The sequence below is a fragment of the Trachypithecus francoisi genome, unplaced genomic scaffold (assembly GCF_009764315.1).
Source record: "Trachypithecus francoisi isolate TF-2019V2 unplaced genomic scaffold, Tfra_2.0 Lachesis_group5, whole genome shotgun sequence".
NCBI lineage: Eukaryota > Metazoa > Chordata > Mammalia > Primates > Cercopithecidae > Trachypithecus > Trachypithecus francoisi.
Window position 1 is genome coordinate 96,640,753 of NW_022681470.1, and position 18,127 is coordinate 96,658,879.

General features: G+C 47.4%; 1 protein-coding gene across 1 annotated transcript; it reads left to right on the top strand.

The window, feature by feature from the left end:
* Positions 1–482: 482 nt before the first annotated feature.
* TCHH (trichohyalin) lies at positions 483–11,234 on the top strand. Its single transcript, XM_033196967.1, has 4 exons — positions 483–530; positions 1,806–1,973; positions 2,842–7,591; positions 7,878–11,234. Exons 2-4 carry the CDS (start codon positions 1,836–1,838, stop codon positions 10,163–10,165), a joined length of 7,176 nt encoding a protein of 2,391 aa, XP_033052858.1. The 5' UTR covers positions 483–530; positions 1,806–1,835; the 3' UTR covers positions 10,166–11,234.
* Positions 11,235–18,127: the final 6,893 nt, after the last annotated feature.

An 18,127-nucleotide genomic window follows, 5' to 3' on the forward strand; every position in this document is an offset into this window, starting at 1 on the left:
GCTTACCATGGACTGTCACATCCCATGGAGAAATTAATTGGTTTTCATCAGTTTATTTCAAAGTTTCTGCTTAATCCCAAACTAGAGATTGTATCTTTTACAAAGCAAATGGCTTAGAGTTTACTCCTTTGTAATGAAGTAATAATCAATTCAAATTGTGAACATTTAATACCTTTGTTTTATTATTTAATTTAGTTTTAACAATTAAAGAAAATTGGAGATTCTGCCAAATATTCTACCCTCTCATGTTAGGTGGGGCCAGTACTGTGACTGTCAGGAGGCAAGGTCTGTGAACCTCATGCCAAATAGCTACGTGAGCAAATAGTGAGATAAACAAGCCATTTGTGGAGACAGAGGTGGAGCTGGGCTTGGTTAGGAATGAATCAGGCCATCCCACAGAGTGGGTGTCTCCTTCCCAAGTTGCTTTCCAGGGCACAATTAAAATCCCTATAAAAGGCCCAGCTCCCAGTTACCCAGTACACTTGCCCGTGGTGTCAGCGAGCACTCAACTTCTTCCTCTGGTGAAGTGGGTAAGTCCCATTCTATGGGATCGTGGTCTTCTTTATGATTCTCCATTTTTATTGCTACTTCAGATGTTGGGATATGGGGGGAGGTTCTATGTACCAGAAGGTATCAGTATTTTGCAGGGATAAATAAACTTTCACTAACTCTATCCCATCTTCTTATGGTTGGAGCCATCACTTGAACTGAAGCATGGCCCTTCTCCCTGGGCTCTGAACTCTATACTTTTGCACATCAAGGATGATCATGTGGGCTCTGATAGGGTTCATCTTCCTAAAAACTGCTATCTCAAAAGCTTGTTACCCTTCTGTTCTCTTTTACATTGGTTCTACCTAATATGGGCCATCTTCATACAGTCACAGCATTTAAGGTATTGGAGTTGAAAAGTACATAAAGAAGTTAGCTAGATGATCCACTAGACATATTCTGCCAGCAAAGTCATTCTATGTATTCTTATAACATCGATCTACTGCTGGCTAATGTTTTATAAAAAGCCAAGATTCCAATGATGCATTTGGGTTTAACAAAACCAATATCATTCAGTTTTCTGGATTCAGTTTGGTTTAGAAAGGACCTCTCAGAAGCTTTCAATACTTCAGTATCCGAATATCTGTACTAAATCTGAGTTGAGGCGGGTAACATACACTCTCTGTTTTCTGCACGTGTGTATCTGAATGTTACAATGTCATATTTTGATTAGGAAGCAGTACTATTTAATCTTTGAATTGTTGACTTATGAATTATATTCTATAAGAGTTCCTAAATCCTTTATGGACTATAATGTTGGGGAATCAGTCATACTCTCTTTTCATTGTTCTATCTTCTTCTAAATGTTTTGCTGACATGGCCTCTAACCACTTTAAGATATTCTCAAGTCTTCCTTCACCTTTTGGGTTTTACCTGTCCTCTTTGCTCAACTTTAAAGGAAGGTGTGTAGAAATATATAAAATTTTAATTTCTGCACTCCTCTCTTTATTTTCTACTCTGAAATATGGTGGAGAGCTGGAAGAAAGAGAGAAGAAAAGGACAGATAATCCACATTGGGTGGACAATCAAAAACTGACAACAGGACAGTCTGAAGATGATTCCCTGGCTTGGAATTTCTCAGGATCACTCTTTCTCTTTCTGATACAATATTCAAAGATTAAAATGCTCTGAAAGTCCAGGTGGAAAATACTGCTGTAAATTCAAATTATTTAGGTATCTGCCTGAAATAGTGTGAATGAAACTTTCCCAAGAGCAGAAATGGGATTTTGATTTTGGATCTTGTTTTATTGTTCTAGGTTTACTTGAACTTGAAGGAAAGAAAAAAAATGTCACCACTTCTGAGAAGCATCTGTGACATCACTGAAATTTTCAATCAATATGTCTCACATGATTGTGATGGAGCAGCATTAACTAAGAAAGACCTGAAGAACCTCCTCGAAAGGGAATTTGGAGCTGTCCTTCAGGTAAGAACTAACAAGAAAATGAGATCTACTGACTTGAGGCTATGAGATTTATTCTCAGAAGAGACCAGAGCAAGGAATGGTGGCTTTATATTCATTTTACACCACGACAGATCTACACTACATCCCCCATTCATTTCTGAGTCAGAAGGTACTAACTTGGCATTGCAGTCTGAATAATAAACTATTTCATGTACTTGACCGCATGGCCACGTGAATGAGCTCTTCATGGGACATTACCACAAAAGATGTCAAATCAAATTAGACTTTGAGGAACTTAAATTTGTTTCCAAATTTCAAAACTGAGATCAGCCTGATCTCTACTAAAATGGTGCTACCCGTAAATGTTTTGTTCTGTTTTCTAATATGGAATAGAAACCAAAATCAAGAGTACTAGCTGCTTCAGACAGAAATGGCTACTGCAAATCTTCGTAAATTTCCATTGTATCTCTCTCAAGGGTGAGTTCATTCTTACTCAATTAAAGCGAACTTGTGTTATTCTTTCTTGAGGTTGAGTAGCTTTGATAATTTTACACACAAGTTCACGAGGCTGTTTTGAATCTTCACCTCAAGCTCTGCCTCTAAGGTGCGTAGGCTTACCCGTTATTCTACTTTGTGTCTCTCTTCCTGCATCCTCCAGTTTGGTCAGCACTAAATTACGAGCTGGAAAAATTTCAAACGAATATATGCTTTAAAATGAGGGTTCACATTTTACATAGGGACAAGACTTGATGATACACACTGGACATTTTTCTAATTGCTCTGAATGTCTCTTGAATGTCAGCATAGCATAAAATATATCATGTGTGAAAACAATTTTATCACCTGTAGATAGTACATTGCAAAAATTTTTTTTTCATCTTTTTTACAGAGACCACATGACCCCAAGACGGTAGATCTGATCCTGGAACTTCTGGATCGTGACCGTAATGGGCGTGTCGATTTCAACGAATTCCTTCTATTTATTTTCAAAGTGGCTCAAGCTTGTTACTATGCTCTCGGCCAGGCCACGGGACTGGATGAGGAGAAGCGAGCCCGGTGTGACGGAAAGGTGAGCCTGTTACAAGATCGCAGGCAAGAAGAAGACCAAAGGAGATTCGAGTCCCGGGACAGACAACTGGAAGAAGAACCTGGGCAACGACGCAGGCAGAAGAGGCAGGAACAGGAGAGGGAGTTCGCTGAGGGAGAGGAGCAAAGTGAGAAACAAGAGCGACTTGAGCAGCGCGACAGGCAGCAGCGCGACAGGCAGCGCCGCGACGAGGAGCTATGGCGGCAAAGGCGAGAATGGAAAGAACAGGAAGAGCGCCGTGCAGAGGAAGAGCAGCTGCAGAGATGCAAGGGTCACGAAACTGAGGCGTTTCCAGATGAGGAGCAACAACGAAGGCGGGAGCTGCAGGAGCTGAGGAGGGAGCGCCGCGAGGAGAAGCAGCAGCAAAGGCGAGAGCGGCAAGAAAGAGTGCTCCAGGAGGAAGAAGAGAAAGAGTGGAGGAAGCGCGAGAGAGTGCTCCGGCAGGAAGAGAAGCTGCAGGAAGAAGAGCCGCAGCTGCAAAGAGAGCTCCAGGAGGAAGAAGAGCAGCTACAGAAGCTGGAGCGGCAAGAGCTGAAGAGGGAGCGCCAGGCAGAAGAGCAGCAGCAGCAAAGGCTGAGGCGCGAGAGGGAGGAGGAGAGGCGCGAGCAGCAACTAAGGCGCGAGCAGGAGGAGGAGAGGCGCGAGCAGCGGCTGAAGCGCGAGCAGGAGGAGAGGCGCGATTGGCTGAAGCGCGAGGAGGAGGAGGAGAGGCGCGAGGAGCGGCTGAAGCGCGAGGAGCAGCAGGAGAGGCGCGAGCAGCAGGAGAGGCGCGAGCAGCGGCTGAAGCGCCAGGAGGAGGAAGAGAGGCGCGAGCAGCTGCTGAGGCGCGAGGAGAAGGAGAGGCTCCAGCAGGATAGGCGCGAGCAGCGGCTGAAGCGCGGGCAGGAGGAGGAGAGGCGCGATCAGCTGCTGAAACGCGAGGTGGAGGAGGAGAGGCTCGAGCAGGAGGAGAGGCGCGAGCAGCGGCTGAAGCGCGAGCAGGAAGAGAGGCGCGAGCAGCGGCTGAAGCGCGAGGAGGAGGAGAGACTCGAGCAGGAGGAGAGCCGCGAGCAGCTGGAAGAGAGGCGCCAGCAGTGGCTGACGCGCGAGCAGGAGCTGGCTGAGGAGGAGCAGGAACAGGCCCGGGAGCGGATTAAGAGCCAGACCCCGAAGTGGCAGTGGCAGCTAGAAAGCGAGGCCGACGCACGGCAAAGCAAAGTCTACTCGAGGCCCCGCAAGCAGGAAGGACAGAGGCGCCGTCAAGAGCAGGAGGAAAAGAGGCGGCGCCGGGAGCGTGAGCTGCAATGGCAGGAGAAGGAACCGGCTCGCCGGCAGCAGCAGGAAGAGGAGCAGCGCCGGGACTTCACTTGGCAGTGGCAGGCGGAGGAAGAGCGCCAGAGGGGCCGTCAGAGGCTGTCGGCCAGGCCCTCATTGCGGGAGCAGCGGGAGAGGCAGCTGAGAGCCGAGGAGCGCCAGCAGCGGGAACAACGGTTTCTCCAGGAGGAGGAGGAGAAGGAGCAGCGGCGCCGCCAGCGTAGCGAGAGGGAGAAAGAGCTGCAGTTCCTGGAGGAAGAGGAGCAGCTCCAGCGGCGGGAGCGTGCCCAACAGCTCCAGGAAGAGGGGTACGGCTCCCAGGAGGATCAGGAGAGGAGGCGAAGCCCGGAGCAGCGCCGCGACCAAAAATGGAGGTGGCAACTAGAAGAAGAAAGGAAGAGACGCCACCACACGCTGTACGCCAAGCCAGCCCTACGAGGGCAGCTGAGAAAGGAACAGCAGCTGCAGCAGCAGGAGGAGGAGCAGCTGCAGAGAGAGGAGCGCGAGAAGAGAAGGCGCCAGGAGCAGGAGAGACAATATCGCGAGGAAGAGCAGCTACAGCAGGAGGAAGAGCAGCTGCTGAGAGAGGAACGGGAGAAAAGAAGACGCCAAGAGCGGGAAAGGCAATACCGGGAGGATGAGGAGCTGCAGCAGGAGGAAGAGCAGCTGCTGGGAGAGGAACGGGAGAAGAGAAGGCGCCAGGAGCGGGAGAGACAATACCGCAAAGAAGAGGTGTTGCAGCAGGAGGAAGAGCAGCTGCTGAGAGAGGAACGGGAGAAAAGAAGACGCCAGGAGCGGGAGAGAGAATACCGCGAGGAAGAGGAGCTGCAGCAGGAGGAAGAGCAGCTGCTGAGAGAGGAAAGGGAGAAGAGAAGGCGCCAGGAGCTGGAGAGGCAATACCGCGAGGAGGAGGAGCTGCAGCAGGAGGAAGAGCAGCTGCTGAGAGAGGAACGGGAGAAGAAAAGGCGCCAGGAGCGGGAGAGACAATACCGCAAAGAAGACGAGCTGCAGCAGGAAGAAGAGCAGCTGCTGAGAAAGGAACGGGAGAAAAGAAGACGCCAGGAGCGGGAGAGAGAATACCGCGAGGAAGAGGAGCTGCAACAGGAGGAAGAGCAGCTGCTGAGAGATGAAAGGGAGAAGAGAAGGCGCCAGGAGCTGGAGAGGCAATACCGCGAGGAGGAGGAGCTGCAGCAGGAGGAAGAGCAGCTGCTGAGAGAGGAACCGGAGAAGAAAAGGCGCCAGGAGCGGGAGAGACAATACCGCAAAGAAGACGAGCTGCAGCAGGAAGAAGAGCAGCTGCTGAGAGAGGAACGGGAGAAAAGAAGACGCCAGGAGCCGGAAAGGCAATATCGGGAGGAAGAGGAGCTGCAGCAGGAGGAAAAGCAGCTGCTGAGAGATGAAAGGGAGAAGAGAAGGCGCCAGGAGCTGGAGAAGCAATACCGCGAGGAAGAGGAGCTGCAGCAGGAAGAAGAGCAGCTGCTGAGAGAGGAACAGGAGAAAAGGCGCCAGGAGCGGGTGAGGCAGTATCCGGAAGAGGAAGAGCTTCGGCACCAGGAGAGGAAGCGGCGATACCGGGATGAGGATCAGCGCCGTGATCTGAAATGGCAGTGGGAACTAGAAAAAGACAATGCAGTTCGTAATAACAGGGTTTACTGCAAACGTAGAGAGAATGAACAGTTCCGGCAGTTGGAAGATTCCCAGGTGCGCGACAGACAGTCCCAGCAAGATCTGCAGCCCCTGCTGGATGAACCGCAAGAGAGAGATGGTGAGCAAGAGAGGAGGCGCTGGCAGCAGCGTGACAGGCATTTCCCAGAGGAAGAACAACTGGAGCGAGAAGAGCAAAAGGAAGCCAAAAGGCGCGACAGGAAGTTCCAAGAGGAAAAGCAGTTGCTGAGAGAGGAAAGAGAAGAGAAGAGAGTCCGTCGGGAGAGAGACAGAAAATTCCGCGAGGAGGAACAGCTGCTCCAGGAAAGGGAGGAACAGCAGCTGAGCCGCCAAGAGCGTGACAGAAAATTCCGCGAAGAGGAACTGCGCCGTCAGGAACGAGAGAGAAAATTCCTAGAAGAGGAACAGCAGCTACGCCGCCAGGAGCGCGAGCAACAGCTGCGCCAGTTCCGCGACAGACAATTACGCCAGGAGGAACAGCTGCACCAGGAGAGGGAGGAACAGCAGCTGAGCCGCCAGGAACAAGAGAGAAAATTCCTGGAGGATGAACAGCAGCTGGCCCGCCAGGAGCGCCAACAACAGCTGAGCCAGGAGCGCTACAGAAAATTCCGTGAAGAGGAACAGCTGCTCCAGGAAAGAGAGGAACAGCAGCTGCGCCGCCAAGAGCGTGACGGAAAATTCCTCGAGGAGGAACAGCAGCTGCGCCGCCAGGAGCGCGAACGACAGCTCCGCCACGACCGCGACAGAAAATTCCGCGAAGAGGAACAGCTGCTCCAGGAAAGGGAGGAACAGCAGCTGCGCCGCCAGGAGCGCGAACAACAGCTCCGCCACGACCGCGACAGAAAATTCCGCGAAGAGGAACAGCAGCTGCGCCGCCAAGAGCGTGACAGAAAATTCCTCGAGGAGGAACAGCAGCTGCGCCGCCAGGAGCGCGAACAACAGCTGCGCCAAGACCGCGACAGAAAATTCCGCGAAGAGGAACAGTTGCTCCAGGAAAGGGAGGAACAGCAGCTGCGCCGCCAAGAGCGTGATAGAAAATTTCCGGAGGAGGGACAGCAGCTGCGCCGCCAGGAGCGCGAACAACAGCTCCGCCACGACCGCGACAGAAAATTCCGCGAAGAGGAACGGCTGCTCCAGGATAGGGAGGAACAGCAGCTGCGCCGCCAAGAGCGTGACAGAAAATTCCGCGAAGAGGAACAGCAGCTGCGCCGCCAAGAGCGTGACAGAAAATTCCTCGAGGAGGAACAGCAGCTGCGCCCTCAGGAACGAGAGAGAAAATTCCTCCAGGAGGAACAGCAGCTGCGCCGCCAGGAACTGGAGAGAAAATTCCGTGAGGAGGAACAGCTGCGCCAAGAAACGGAGGAAGAGCAGCTGCGCCGCCAAGACCGCGACAGAAAATTCCGCGAAGATGAACAGCTGCTCCAGGATAGGGAGGAACAGCAGCTGCGCCGCCAAGAGCGTGACAGAAAATTCCGCGAAGAGGAACAGCAGCTGCGCCGCCAAGAGCGTGACAGAAAATTCCTCGAGGAGGAACAGCAGCTGCGCCCTCAGGAACGAGAGAGAAAATTCCTCCAGGAGGAACAGCAGCTGCGCCGCCAGGAACTGGAGAGAAAATTCCGTGAGGAGGAACAGCTGCGCCAAGAAACGGAGGAAGAGCAGCTGCGCCGCCAAGACCGCGACAGAAAATTCCGCGAAGATGAACAGCTGCTCCAGGATAGGGAGGAACAGCAGCTGCGCCGCCAAGAGCGTGACAGAAAATTCCGCGAAGAGGAACAGCAGCTGCGCCCTCAGGAACGAGAGAGAAAATCCTCGAGGAGGACAGCAGCTGCGCCGCCAGGAACTGGAGAGTAAATTCCGTGAGGAGGAACAGCTGCGCCAAGAAACGGAGGAAGAGCAGCTGCGCCGCCAAGACCGCGACAGAAAATTCCGCGAAGAGGAACAGCTGCTCCAGGATAGGGAGGAACAGCAGCTGCGCCGCCAAGAGCGTGACAGAAAATTCCTCGAGGAGGAACAGCAGCTGCGCCCTCAGGAACGAGAGAGAAAATTCCTCCAGGAGGAACAGCAGCTGCGCCGCCAGGAACTGGAGAGAAAATTCCGTGAGGAGGAACAGCTGCGCCAAGAAACGGAGGAAGAGCAGCTGCGCCGCCAAGACCGCGACAGAAAATTCCGCGAAGATGAACAGCTGCTCCAGGATAGGGAGGAACAGCAGCTGCGCCGCCAAGAGCGTGACAGAAAATTCCGCGAAGAGGAACAGCAGCTGCGCCGCCAAGAGCGTGACAGAAAATTCCTCGAGGAGGAACAGCAGCTGCGCCCTCAGGAACGAGAGAGAAAATTCCTCCAGGAGGAACAGCAGCTGCGCCGCCAGGAACTGGAGAGAAAATTCCGTGAGGAGGAACAGCTGCGCCAAGAAACGGAGGAAGAGCAGCTGCGCCGCCAAGACCGCGACAGAAAATTCCGCGAAGATGAACAGCTGCTCCAGGATAGGGAGGAACAGCAGCTGCGCCGCCAAGAGCGTGACAGAAAATTCCGCGAAGAGGAACAGCAGCTGCGCCGCCAAGAGCGTGACAGAAAATTCCTCGAGGAGGAACAGCAGCTGCGCCCTCAGGAACGAGAGAGAAAATTCCTCCAGGAGGAACAGCAGCTGCGCCGCCAGGAACTGGAGAGAAAATTCCGTGAGGAGGAACAGCTGCGCCAAGAAACGGAGGAAGAGCAGCTGCGCCGCCAAGACCGCGACAGAAAATTCCGCGAAGATGAACAGCTGCTCCAGGATAGGGAGGAACAGCAGCTGCGCCGCCAAGAGCGTGACAGAAAATTCCGCGAAGAGGAACAGCAGCTGCGCCCTCAGGAACGAGAGAGAAAATTCCTCGAGGAGGAACAGCAGCTGCGCCGCCAGGAACTGGAGAGAAAATTCCGTGAGGAGGAACAGCTGCGCCAAGAAACGGAGGAAGAGCAGCTGCGCCGCCAAGACCGCGACAGAAAATTCCGCGAAGAGGAACAGCTGCTCCAGGATAGGGAGGAACAGCAGCTGCGCCGCCAAGAGCGTGACAGAAAATTCCGCGAAGAGGAACAGCAGCTGCGCCCTCAGGAACGAGAGAGAAAATTCCTCCAGGAGGAACAGCAGCTGCGCCGCCAGGAACTGGAGAGAAAATTCCGTGAGGAGGAACAGCTGCGCCAAGAAACGGAGGAAGAGCAGCTGCGCCGCCAAGAACGCGACAGAGAATTCCTGGAGGAAGAGCAGCTCCGTCAGGAAAGGGAAGAACAGCAGCTGCGCCGTCAGGAGCGCGACAGAAAATTCCTTGAGGAGGAACAGCAGCTGTGCTGTCAAGAGCGTGACAGAAAATTCCTCGCGGAACTGCAGCTGCGCCGCCAGGAGCGCGAACAACAGCTCCGCCACGACCGCGACAGAAAATTCCGCGAAGAGGAACAGTTGCTCCGGGAAAGGGACGAACAGCAGCTGCGCCGCCAAGAGCGTGACAGAAAATTCCGCGCAGAGGAACAGCAGCTGCGCCCTCAGGAACGAGAGAGAAAATTCCTCCAGGAGGAACAGCAGCTGCGCCGCCAGGAACTGGAGAGAAAATTCCGTGAGGAGGAACAGCTGCGCCAAGAAACGGAGGAAGAGCAGCTGCGCCGCCAAGAACGCGACAGAAAATTCCTGGAGGAAGAGCAGCTCCGTCAGGAAAGGGAAGAACAGCAGCTGCGCCGCCAGGAGCGCGACAGAAAATTCCGCGAGGAGGAACAGCTCCCCCAGGAGAGGGAAGAACAGCAGCTGCGCCGCCAAGATCGTGAGAGAAAGTATCGCTGGGAAGAAGAGCAGCTGCAGCTTAAGAAACAGGAAGAGCAGAGGCTCAGGCAGGAGCGAGACGGGCAGTACCGGGCGGAGGAGCAGTTTGCCACGCAGGAGAAGAGTCGTCGTCAGGCACAAGAACTATGGCAAGAAGAAGAGCAGAAACGTCGCCAGGAACGGGAAAGGAAATTATTGGAAGAACACCTCCGCAGCGAGCAGGAGGAGGAACAGAGGCGCCGCCAAGTCCGGGAAACACAATCCCAAGAAGGGAAGGGCCATGGGCGGCTTCTGGAGCCCAGCAGTCATCAGTTTGCCAGCGTCCCAGTGCGCTCCAGCCCTCTCTATGAGTACATCCAAGAGCAGAGATCTCAATATCGCCCTTAAGAGATGTTGCCAATATCCTGACACCTGCCAAAGCTTCGAGCACGGGAAAAGGAGAAACACTGGGTACCAAGTGATAACTCAGATGTTTCTGGTTGTGGGAAAACTATCTGATGTTAGAATGTCTTCTTCCAAAATCTTAAACTACGCTTATTTTATGTACTTTGTACTCCTGCCTTTTATTCTTCCTCAAGTAGTTCTTTACTGCAAGATGTCTTTCTTTTGCTCTTTGATGCAGATGTGGTGTGCATTTTTTAAAAAGCATATAAATCATTTAATTTGTTTAACAAATTTGATGAACATGTTCATTTATTGCTTTCAGAAGCAACAAGAATAATAAGATGATTTGAGATTCTAAACAATGGGTCTGTTTGTTTAATGATTGACCCATCTTGTGGAAAGTGCAGATACTTTTAATGTTCAAGTTGCTATTTCTTCTTGAACCTAAATTGATCATTTTCTCCAAACAGCTTTTCATCTTTTGTGGCATAATAAGGACAAATTCCAGGTAACTAAATTTTTATAACCCTTGTTGAATAGTGCAGGAGGAATGACCTCTGCATAAAAACTTCCTGTGAAGTCAGCCCATTACTGGAAGAAATATCTGTTATAAATAGGTTTAGCTTTGAAGATTTACAGTTCAAATTAGATTTTTTTTACACTCAACTCCACTTAAACACATGATCTCATGAAGCAAAAATGAGGTGTTTCTCAAACAACTTCAGAGTTCAAATTTTAAAATTATGTCTGTTGTAGTCTGTAGTGTTCATTCTACTTCCCTAGGTTTTGATGAGTTTGAGAATATTACGAACCTTTGTTGATTTTAGCTTATTAGAAGGAAGCTGCTCAGAATCCCATAAACATCTATCTTACTCTAGGACCAATAAGAGATCACATAGAGCATGTTGGGAGTGTAAAAGGGAAAAATGCGTGAACATAGGGGCAAATTTCTAGAGGCCCTTTGACAAGACCCATCAGCCCACAATCATTTGAGGCCTGTTGATAATACCTTAGAGATACTCTTGTTGAAATAATTGAACTGTGAATAAATTAATAAATGTTTAGCAAGTAACTACTTTTGTCTGTTTTAACTCTGCGTCAATCATAACTCAAGATCTCATGGTCTGGAAACTAACACAAGTTCCCAATCATGTAAGGGCATTTCATTACTTATCTATGTCCAAATATGAAAAAAGAGGGGAGAGAATTCTTTGTTTTTCCCTAACCCTTTTTTTTTTTTTTTTTTTTTTTTTTTTTTTTTTTTCCCAGTTAGGGTGAACTCTATTTCCATCCCCACACTGAGATTCTCTTTCGGAGTGTTTTTGTTCTTGACACCACAGCTTTCTATGCCATTTCTTGCAGCGACTCACTGGTCATGACAATACTGGTGCTCCCAATATTTGTTAGGATTTCCTTTAGAGAATGCAGCAGCCTCTTAGTCTTTGATGTCTGATGAGCCAATGATAGAAAATGGCCTGAAACTTCAGATCAGCACTATAAAAACTATAGATGTCCTGTTGATTTAAGCAACACAATCCATGAGGTGACTGAGTCAGAAGGTACTTAATAGTAATCAGGCTGAAGTATCAAATTATTATCTTATTAGATAATAATTTATTAGATAATAATTAACACCCCTGTGCTGCCTGCTGGATTCTTATATTTAGTAGTCACAGTTTGCTAACTAGAAATAAGCCCAAGAAGTCCCTGATCAAAACAATATCATTTCTAATCTTGATAGTCATGATGACAAGATGCCCTAAAGTTATAGTCACTCAATATTTTGATCAGTGGTGGAGACAAGCTAAGCTTACAGCTCCTGAGTATCATTCTGAAAGAGTAAGATGGCATTTTCTTCAAGAAGCAAAGCCTCTCTCTCTCTCACTTTAACAAATGGCAGATGCCCACCAAAGACATAACCTGGGAATCCCCTGACACTGTCTTGGAATTTCATCTCTTTCAAATGATTTCTAACTGCAAAACTATTTTTCCCCTAAAGTATACTCTTTTTCTTACTTAAGGACCTTCAAAGAAATTCTGGAAGAGCTTCACTGACTTTCCTCAGGACCCTCTGTGGGTACTCATTCAAGAGCCTCCTTATAAATGCCCAGCCTCAGGATACCACTGAAATATACACCTCATCAGCTAAGCTACTGTTTAACAATGATAATTATGGTAAAAATAAGCAAAGCCCTGGGGACTTGTAGCACCTTACAAGAAGGTAAAGCCAATTTCCAAAGAAGAAAGTATTGTTTCATCACAGTTATAATTACATGTAGTTTAAAAAAAAATGTGTCAGCCAGTCCATGCCCTCTAGCTGTTATTTTAGCATGCTGGCAGGAAAACATGGAGGCCAAGCCTCCTGCTCCACCTGAATAATACACATGCATGTGCAGAACCTTGAGGCTGTTGGGCAATTGCCTACTTAATTATAAACTGGGAACTCTATTAGCATCACTTGAGCTGCTGCTGGGAAATGCGATCAAGAGTTTAATATGCAGTGATAGAAAAGCTGGTCTCTATGTGTTGTTGTGACCTCCCTACTCCCACAGAGGTTCGTGTGTTGAAGTCTTAACCCTCAGTACCTCAGAATGTAATCATATTTGAAGATATGGTATTTATAGAGGTAACTAAATTAAAATGAGTTTGTTAGTTTGGGCCCTAATCCAATATGACTGATGTCCTTATAAGAAGATGAAATTTGGATACAAACATGGACAGAGGGAAGATGATGTGAAGATACAGGGAGAAGATGGCCATCAACAAGCTAAGGAGATAATCCTAGAACAGATCCTTCCCTCATGGCCCTCTGAAGAAACCAGCTCAGGCAACATCTTGATCTTGGACTTCTAGATCCCAGAACTGTAAGAAAATAAATTTCTGTTGTTCAATCCACCTAGTCTATGGTACCTTGCTATAACAGCCCTAGCAAACTAATACAATATGTATCAGTAAGGTGGCATTATGTTGCTAGGTAAACCTATCTGTATCATGATGGTCATTATCATTTGACATTGTGCAAGCAGGTTCTGATTGCTCAAATATAAATCATTTTCCCATTAAATCTACCATAATTTATATGGTAGAGTAGAAAGGATGCTACAAGGAATCAAAAGCCTTGGGTTTATTCATTTATTCACTCAATAAGTGTTTATTGAGCGCCTGCTATGTGCCAGGCATTGTTCCAGGCAATATACATACAGTGGCTTGTTTCTTCACTTTACTATCTGTGTGTCTTTGTCCAAGACACTTAAGGTTTCTGGGTCTTCGTTATTTTGTATTTAAAACTATGAGGCTAGAATAGCTATCACCGAGGTTATTCTCAGGACTGAAAATAAAATTATTTTAATACCAACATTCAGCTTGTTCAATGGGAACTCTCAAAGAAACTCAAATAATGCATAACATCAACTTCTACCTTTAGCTAATACACACAAAAAAAAGGGGAGGGGGGGAAATTGACTGATGAAAGTGATGACCAGAGCCTAGTTCCGGCTTCAAATATCTTCCCTTTCTGCCCAATCACCTCTGAACTTCCCTCCATTTGTCTCCCAAACTTCTTCCCAGAGCCCTCTCCTATCATCCCACATTTATTCACTGAGGGAAAACACCCTAAACCTACCCCATTTTCTCTGACCCTGATACTACCAAAGATTATTGTGCCTCTATTTATGAACTTGACATATACATTTAATTATTCTCTTTCTTTTCTGAAGAGAAAACTAAACTGAGTTCTAGAATTTGGTCCCACTCAAACTAAAATTCAGTAGTCAGTAATTAAGTACTGTAAGTACCCATCTCTGCTCCATCTTCTGCACTAATTGCACATTGCTAATATTTGCATTAAGTCATGGTAATTATAAGTTTTTTCAGCAAGTATACTCTGTCAAAGATTATAATCTATGCAATTTGTAATAAGCACTTTTCCCTTGTTAGTAAACAGCTGACAGTCACATGCAATAATCTGAAACTAACCCAAAAGATAGATTTTTGAGCAGATTATCATTTTCTGAACGCTTAAAACATCCATGACAAGAATTCAAATAACAAAAGATTTTTAAAATCTGATTTGTCACCACTCTTCTTTTAAAAAAAAAAATTGTATGGCAATTTCTGCGAGATAAAATCCAAGATTTTCAGTTTGGAATTTAAGGCCCTCCATAATTTAGTGTCAATCCACCTTTTAAACTGTGGCTCCCATGATAATTTCTGCAGCCAAGCATGTGTTCAAACCAGACTAGTCTATTTGTTGTCATTATGATGCCTTATGATTGTCTTTACTTCAAAGACATATTGGCATACTTTTATCTATTTGGAGTGCTTCTCTCCTTCCTGGCTATCTGGACAATTTCTATGCAGTTTATAAAATCTAGGCTGAGTCCCACCTCCTCCCTAAAATAGTTCCCTAGTCACCCTGACACAAAACGATCTCTCTCTTCATTGAGATTCTAAGACAAACATCTATTATCTTTTTTTTTTTTTTTTTGAGGCGGAGTCTCGCTCTGTCGCCCAGGCTGGAGTGCAGTGGCCGGATCTCAGCTCACTGCAAGCTCCCCCTCCCGGGTTCCCGCCATTCTCCTGCCTCAGCCTCCCAAGTAGCTGGGACTACAGGCGCCCGCCACCTCGCCCAGCTAGTTTTTTGTATTTTTAGTAGAGACAGGGTTTCACTGTGTTCGCCAGGATGGTCTCGATCTCCTGACCTTGTGATCCGCCCGTCTCGGCCTCCCAAAGTGCTGGGATTACAGGCACATCTATTATCTTTACTACTCATTAAATGGCTACAATATTTTGCCTTAGTTCGCTTTATACTTTTTTTATTTCAATAGGTTTTTTGGGAAACAGTTGGTGTTACTAGACGGAGTTTTGCTCTTGTTGCCCAGGCTGGAGTGCAATGGCATGATCTCGGTTCACTGTAACCTCCGCCTCCCAGGTTCAAGTGATTCTCCTGTCTCAGCCTCTCGAGTAGCTGAGATTACAGGCACCCAGCACACCCAGCTAATTTTTGTATTTTTAGTAGAGATGGAGTTTCATCATATTGGTCAGGATGGTTTCAAACTCTTGACCTCAGGTGATCCGCCCGCCTTGGCCTCCCAATGTGCTGGGGTTACAAGCATGAGCCACCACGCCCGGCCGAAGCTTTCTTAACTTCAGGCTAAAATATGACTCAAGGACTCACGAGAATTAGATGTACAATGCAGACACTCAATAGATACATGTTAAATGAGTGAAATAATATATATTTTATAGCTCTTTTCTGTTGAGAGTCTCTATTGCCTATCTGTGAAATATGCATCCCTCCCTTCTGAATATTGAAGCCCTAAGTCCTTTCTTGTATCTTGAAAATTCCTCAACCTTGGGCATTACTGAGGCATTATTTCTTCCCCATCTATTTTAAGTTCTACCTGGGAATTGAAGTGAACGCTGGTCTTAGCATCTGTCAGTGCCCCTTAGTGGGATGAGAATGCAGGCGTAGGTGGAGGGAAAGATGAGTTATTGTCCCATGTATTGTTGGGGTGTGGGTGCAGTGAGAAAGAGAAGTGAGATTTTAACTCCAGGTTGTGGCTGGTGTTCTCATGCACTTGAGTTCAAATGCAATTCATTACTATGAGGATTATTTTCCTTTTGAAAGCCTCCTTTTCTGGTATATATGCGTCCATTTTATTCCTCCTATTAACATTACTTTGACCCTATTTCTTATGAAATAATAACCTTGATCTTATGCTAAGAGTACCTTTGCCTCCCTTTTTCCCTGGAGCACCTTACAAAATGTCTTCACATTCGCTTTTTTTTTTTTCTTTTTCTTTTTTTACAGGGTCTCACTTTGTTGCCCAGGCTGGAGTGCAGTGGCATGGTAGCTCACTGCAACCTCCGCCTCCCGGTTTCAACAGATCCTTGTGCCTCAGCTTCCCAAGTAACTGGGATTACACCTGGCTAATTTTTGTATTTTTAGTAGAGACAGATTTTGCTATGTTAGCCAGGCTGGTCTCAAACTCCTGGCCTCAAGTGATATGCCCACCTTGGCATCCCAAAGTGTTGGGATTACAGGCATGAGACACTGCATCTGGCCGCATTAGCTCTAATATGTGGACCATGACCAAGTCAATCCCCAGGTTTCATCGCTGACCATATGTAAAGAGGAGATGAGTAGAAGTAGGCTAGTGAGAGGAATTTCACACCATCTTGCTACGAACGCAATGGTCAGAGAAGCCCAGAGTTAATAACAACAGAAATACCTAACTCAGCCGGGCGCGGTGGCTCAAGCCTGTAATCCCAGCACTTTGGGAGGCCGAGACGGGCGGATCACGAGGTCAGGAGATCAAGACCATCCTGGCTAACACATTGAAACCCCGTCTCTCCTAAAAATACAAAAAAAAAAACTAGCCAGGCGAGGTGGCGGGCGCCTGTAGTCCCAGCTAGGCGGGAGGCTGAGGAAGGAGAATGGCGTGAACCCGGGAGGCGGAGCTTGCAGTGAGCTGAGATCCGGCCACTGCACTCCAGCCTGGGCGACAGAGCAAGACTCCATCTCAAAAAAAAAAAAAAAAGAAAGAAAGAAATACCTAACTCAGTTTAGCAGGGTCAACAAAGGCTTCCCTAAGGTAACTGGTGTTAAAGCTGAAACCTGAGGATAGGGAGGAAGTTAGCCTGGTGAATAGGAAAAGAAAGAGTGAAATTAAGTCCGAATGCAAGAGAAAGCACATTGGGTTCAAGGAAGTCAGCATTAATCTGACTAGAACCTAGAATACCAAGAGATAAATGGAAAACATGAAGTTAGAAGGTTTATGAGGGCCTTGCAAACCATATTAAGTTTATCTTTATCATTATCATTATCATTTTAAGCAGCGAAGTGATTAACCAGATTGACGGTTTTTGAGGATCACTCAGGCTGCAGTGTGGAGAATGGGTTGGAGAAGGTCACAACGGAAACGAAGAAAACATTAGAAGGCTATTACAGTAGTTCCATAAGAGACAATGACGACCCAGGTAGATAATGGGGGGGTGGGGGAAGAGAGCAGTGAATACATTCGAGAATTAAAATCAATAAGAGTTGGTAATATATTGAAGGGATGATGGAGAGAAGGAGATAAAAGATGATATTAGATTTATAGTTGTGGAAACTGAGTGGATAGTGGTGTCATTACTGAGATGAAAGCACAAAGGAGGCTCACTGTGGCGTGGGGAGATGACAAGTTCAGTTTTACCTACATTGAGTTGGAGGTGCCTTTGAGGCTTCAAAAACTGATATCTTTTTGGCAATTGTTTTCGTGGGTCTGGAGTTCAGGTGATAGGTTTGGATTTTATGTGTAAACGGAAAATATCAACATATCAATAGTAATCAAAATCATAGAGTAGATGAGATTATTCAGGACATACAGGAAGAAAAAGATGGAGAACTGGCCAGGCGCAGTAGCTCATGCCTGTAATCCCAGCACTTTGGGAGGCCGAGGTGGGCAGATCACCTGAGGTCAGGGGTCCGAGACCAGCCTGGCCAACATGGCAAAACCCCGTCTCTGCAAAAAATATTTTTAAAAAATTAGCCGGGCCTGGTGGCATGTGCCTGTAGTACTGGCTACTGGGGAGGCTGAGGCAGGAAAATCACTTGAACTCAGGAGGCGGAGGTTGCAGTGAGCTGAGATCACACCACTACACTCAAGCCTGGGCAACAGAAAGAGACTCCATATCGAAAAAAAAAAAAAAAACCCTAACTAAAAGGAAAATTGAAAGAAGCAGTCGGAGAGGTAGATGGAAAACAAGGTATATATGGTGTCACAAAAGCTAGGAAAGAACATGCTGCAAGAAAGAGGAAGTACTTATCATCAAGTATTTCTGAGAAGCCCAGTAAGATAAGTGCTGAAAAGCACCTGATGATTTGGTAACATGGTGGTCAGTGACGGTCAATGGAATGGGTTGAGGAATACAAGGAAAATAAGTAGACACATAAAAGATAAATTTTTCAAGAAAACTAAC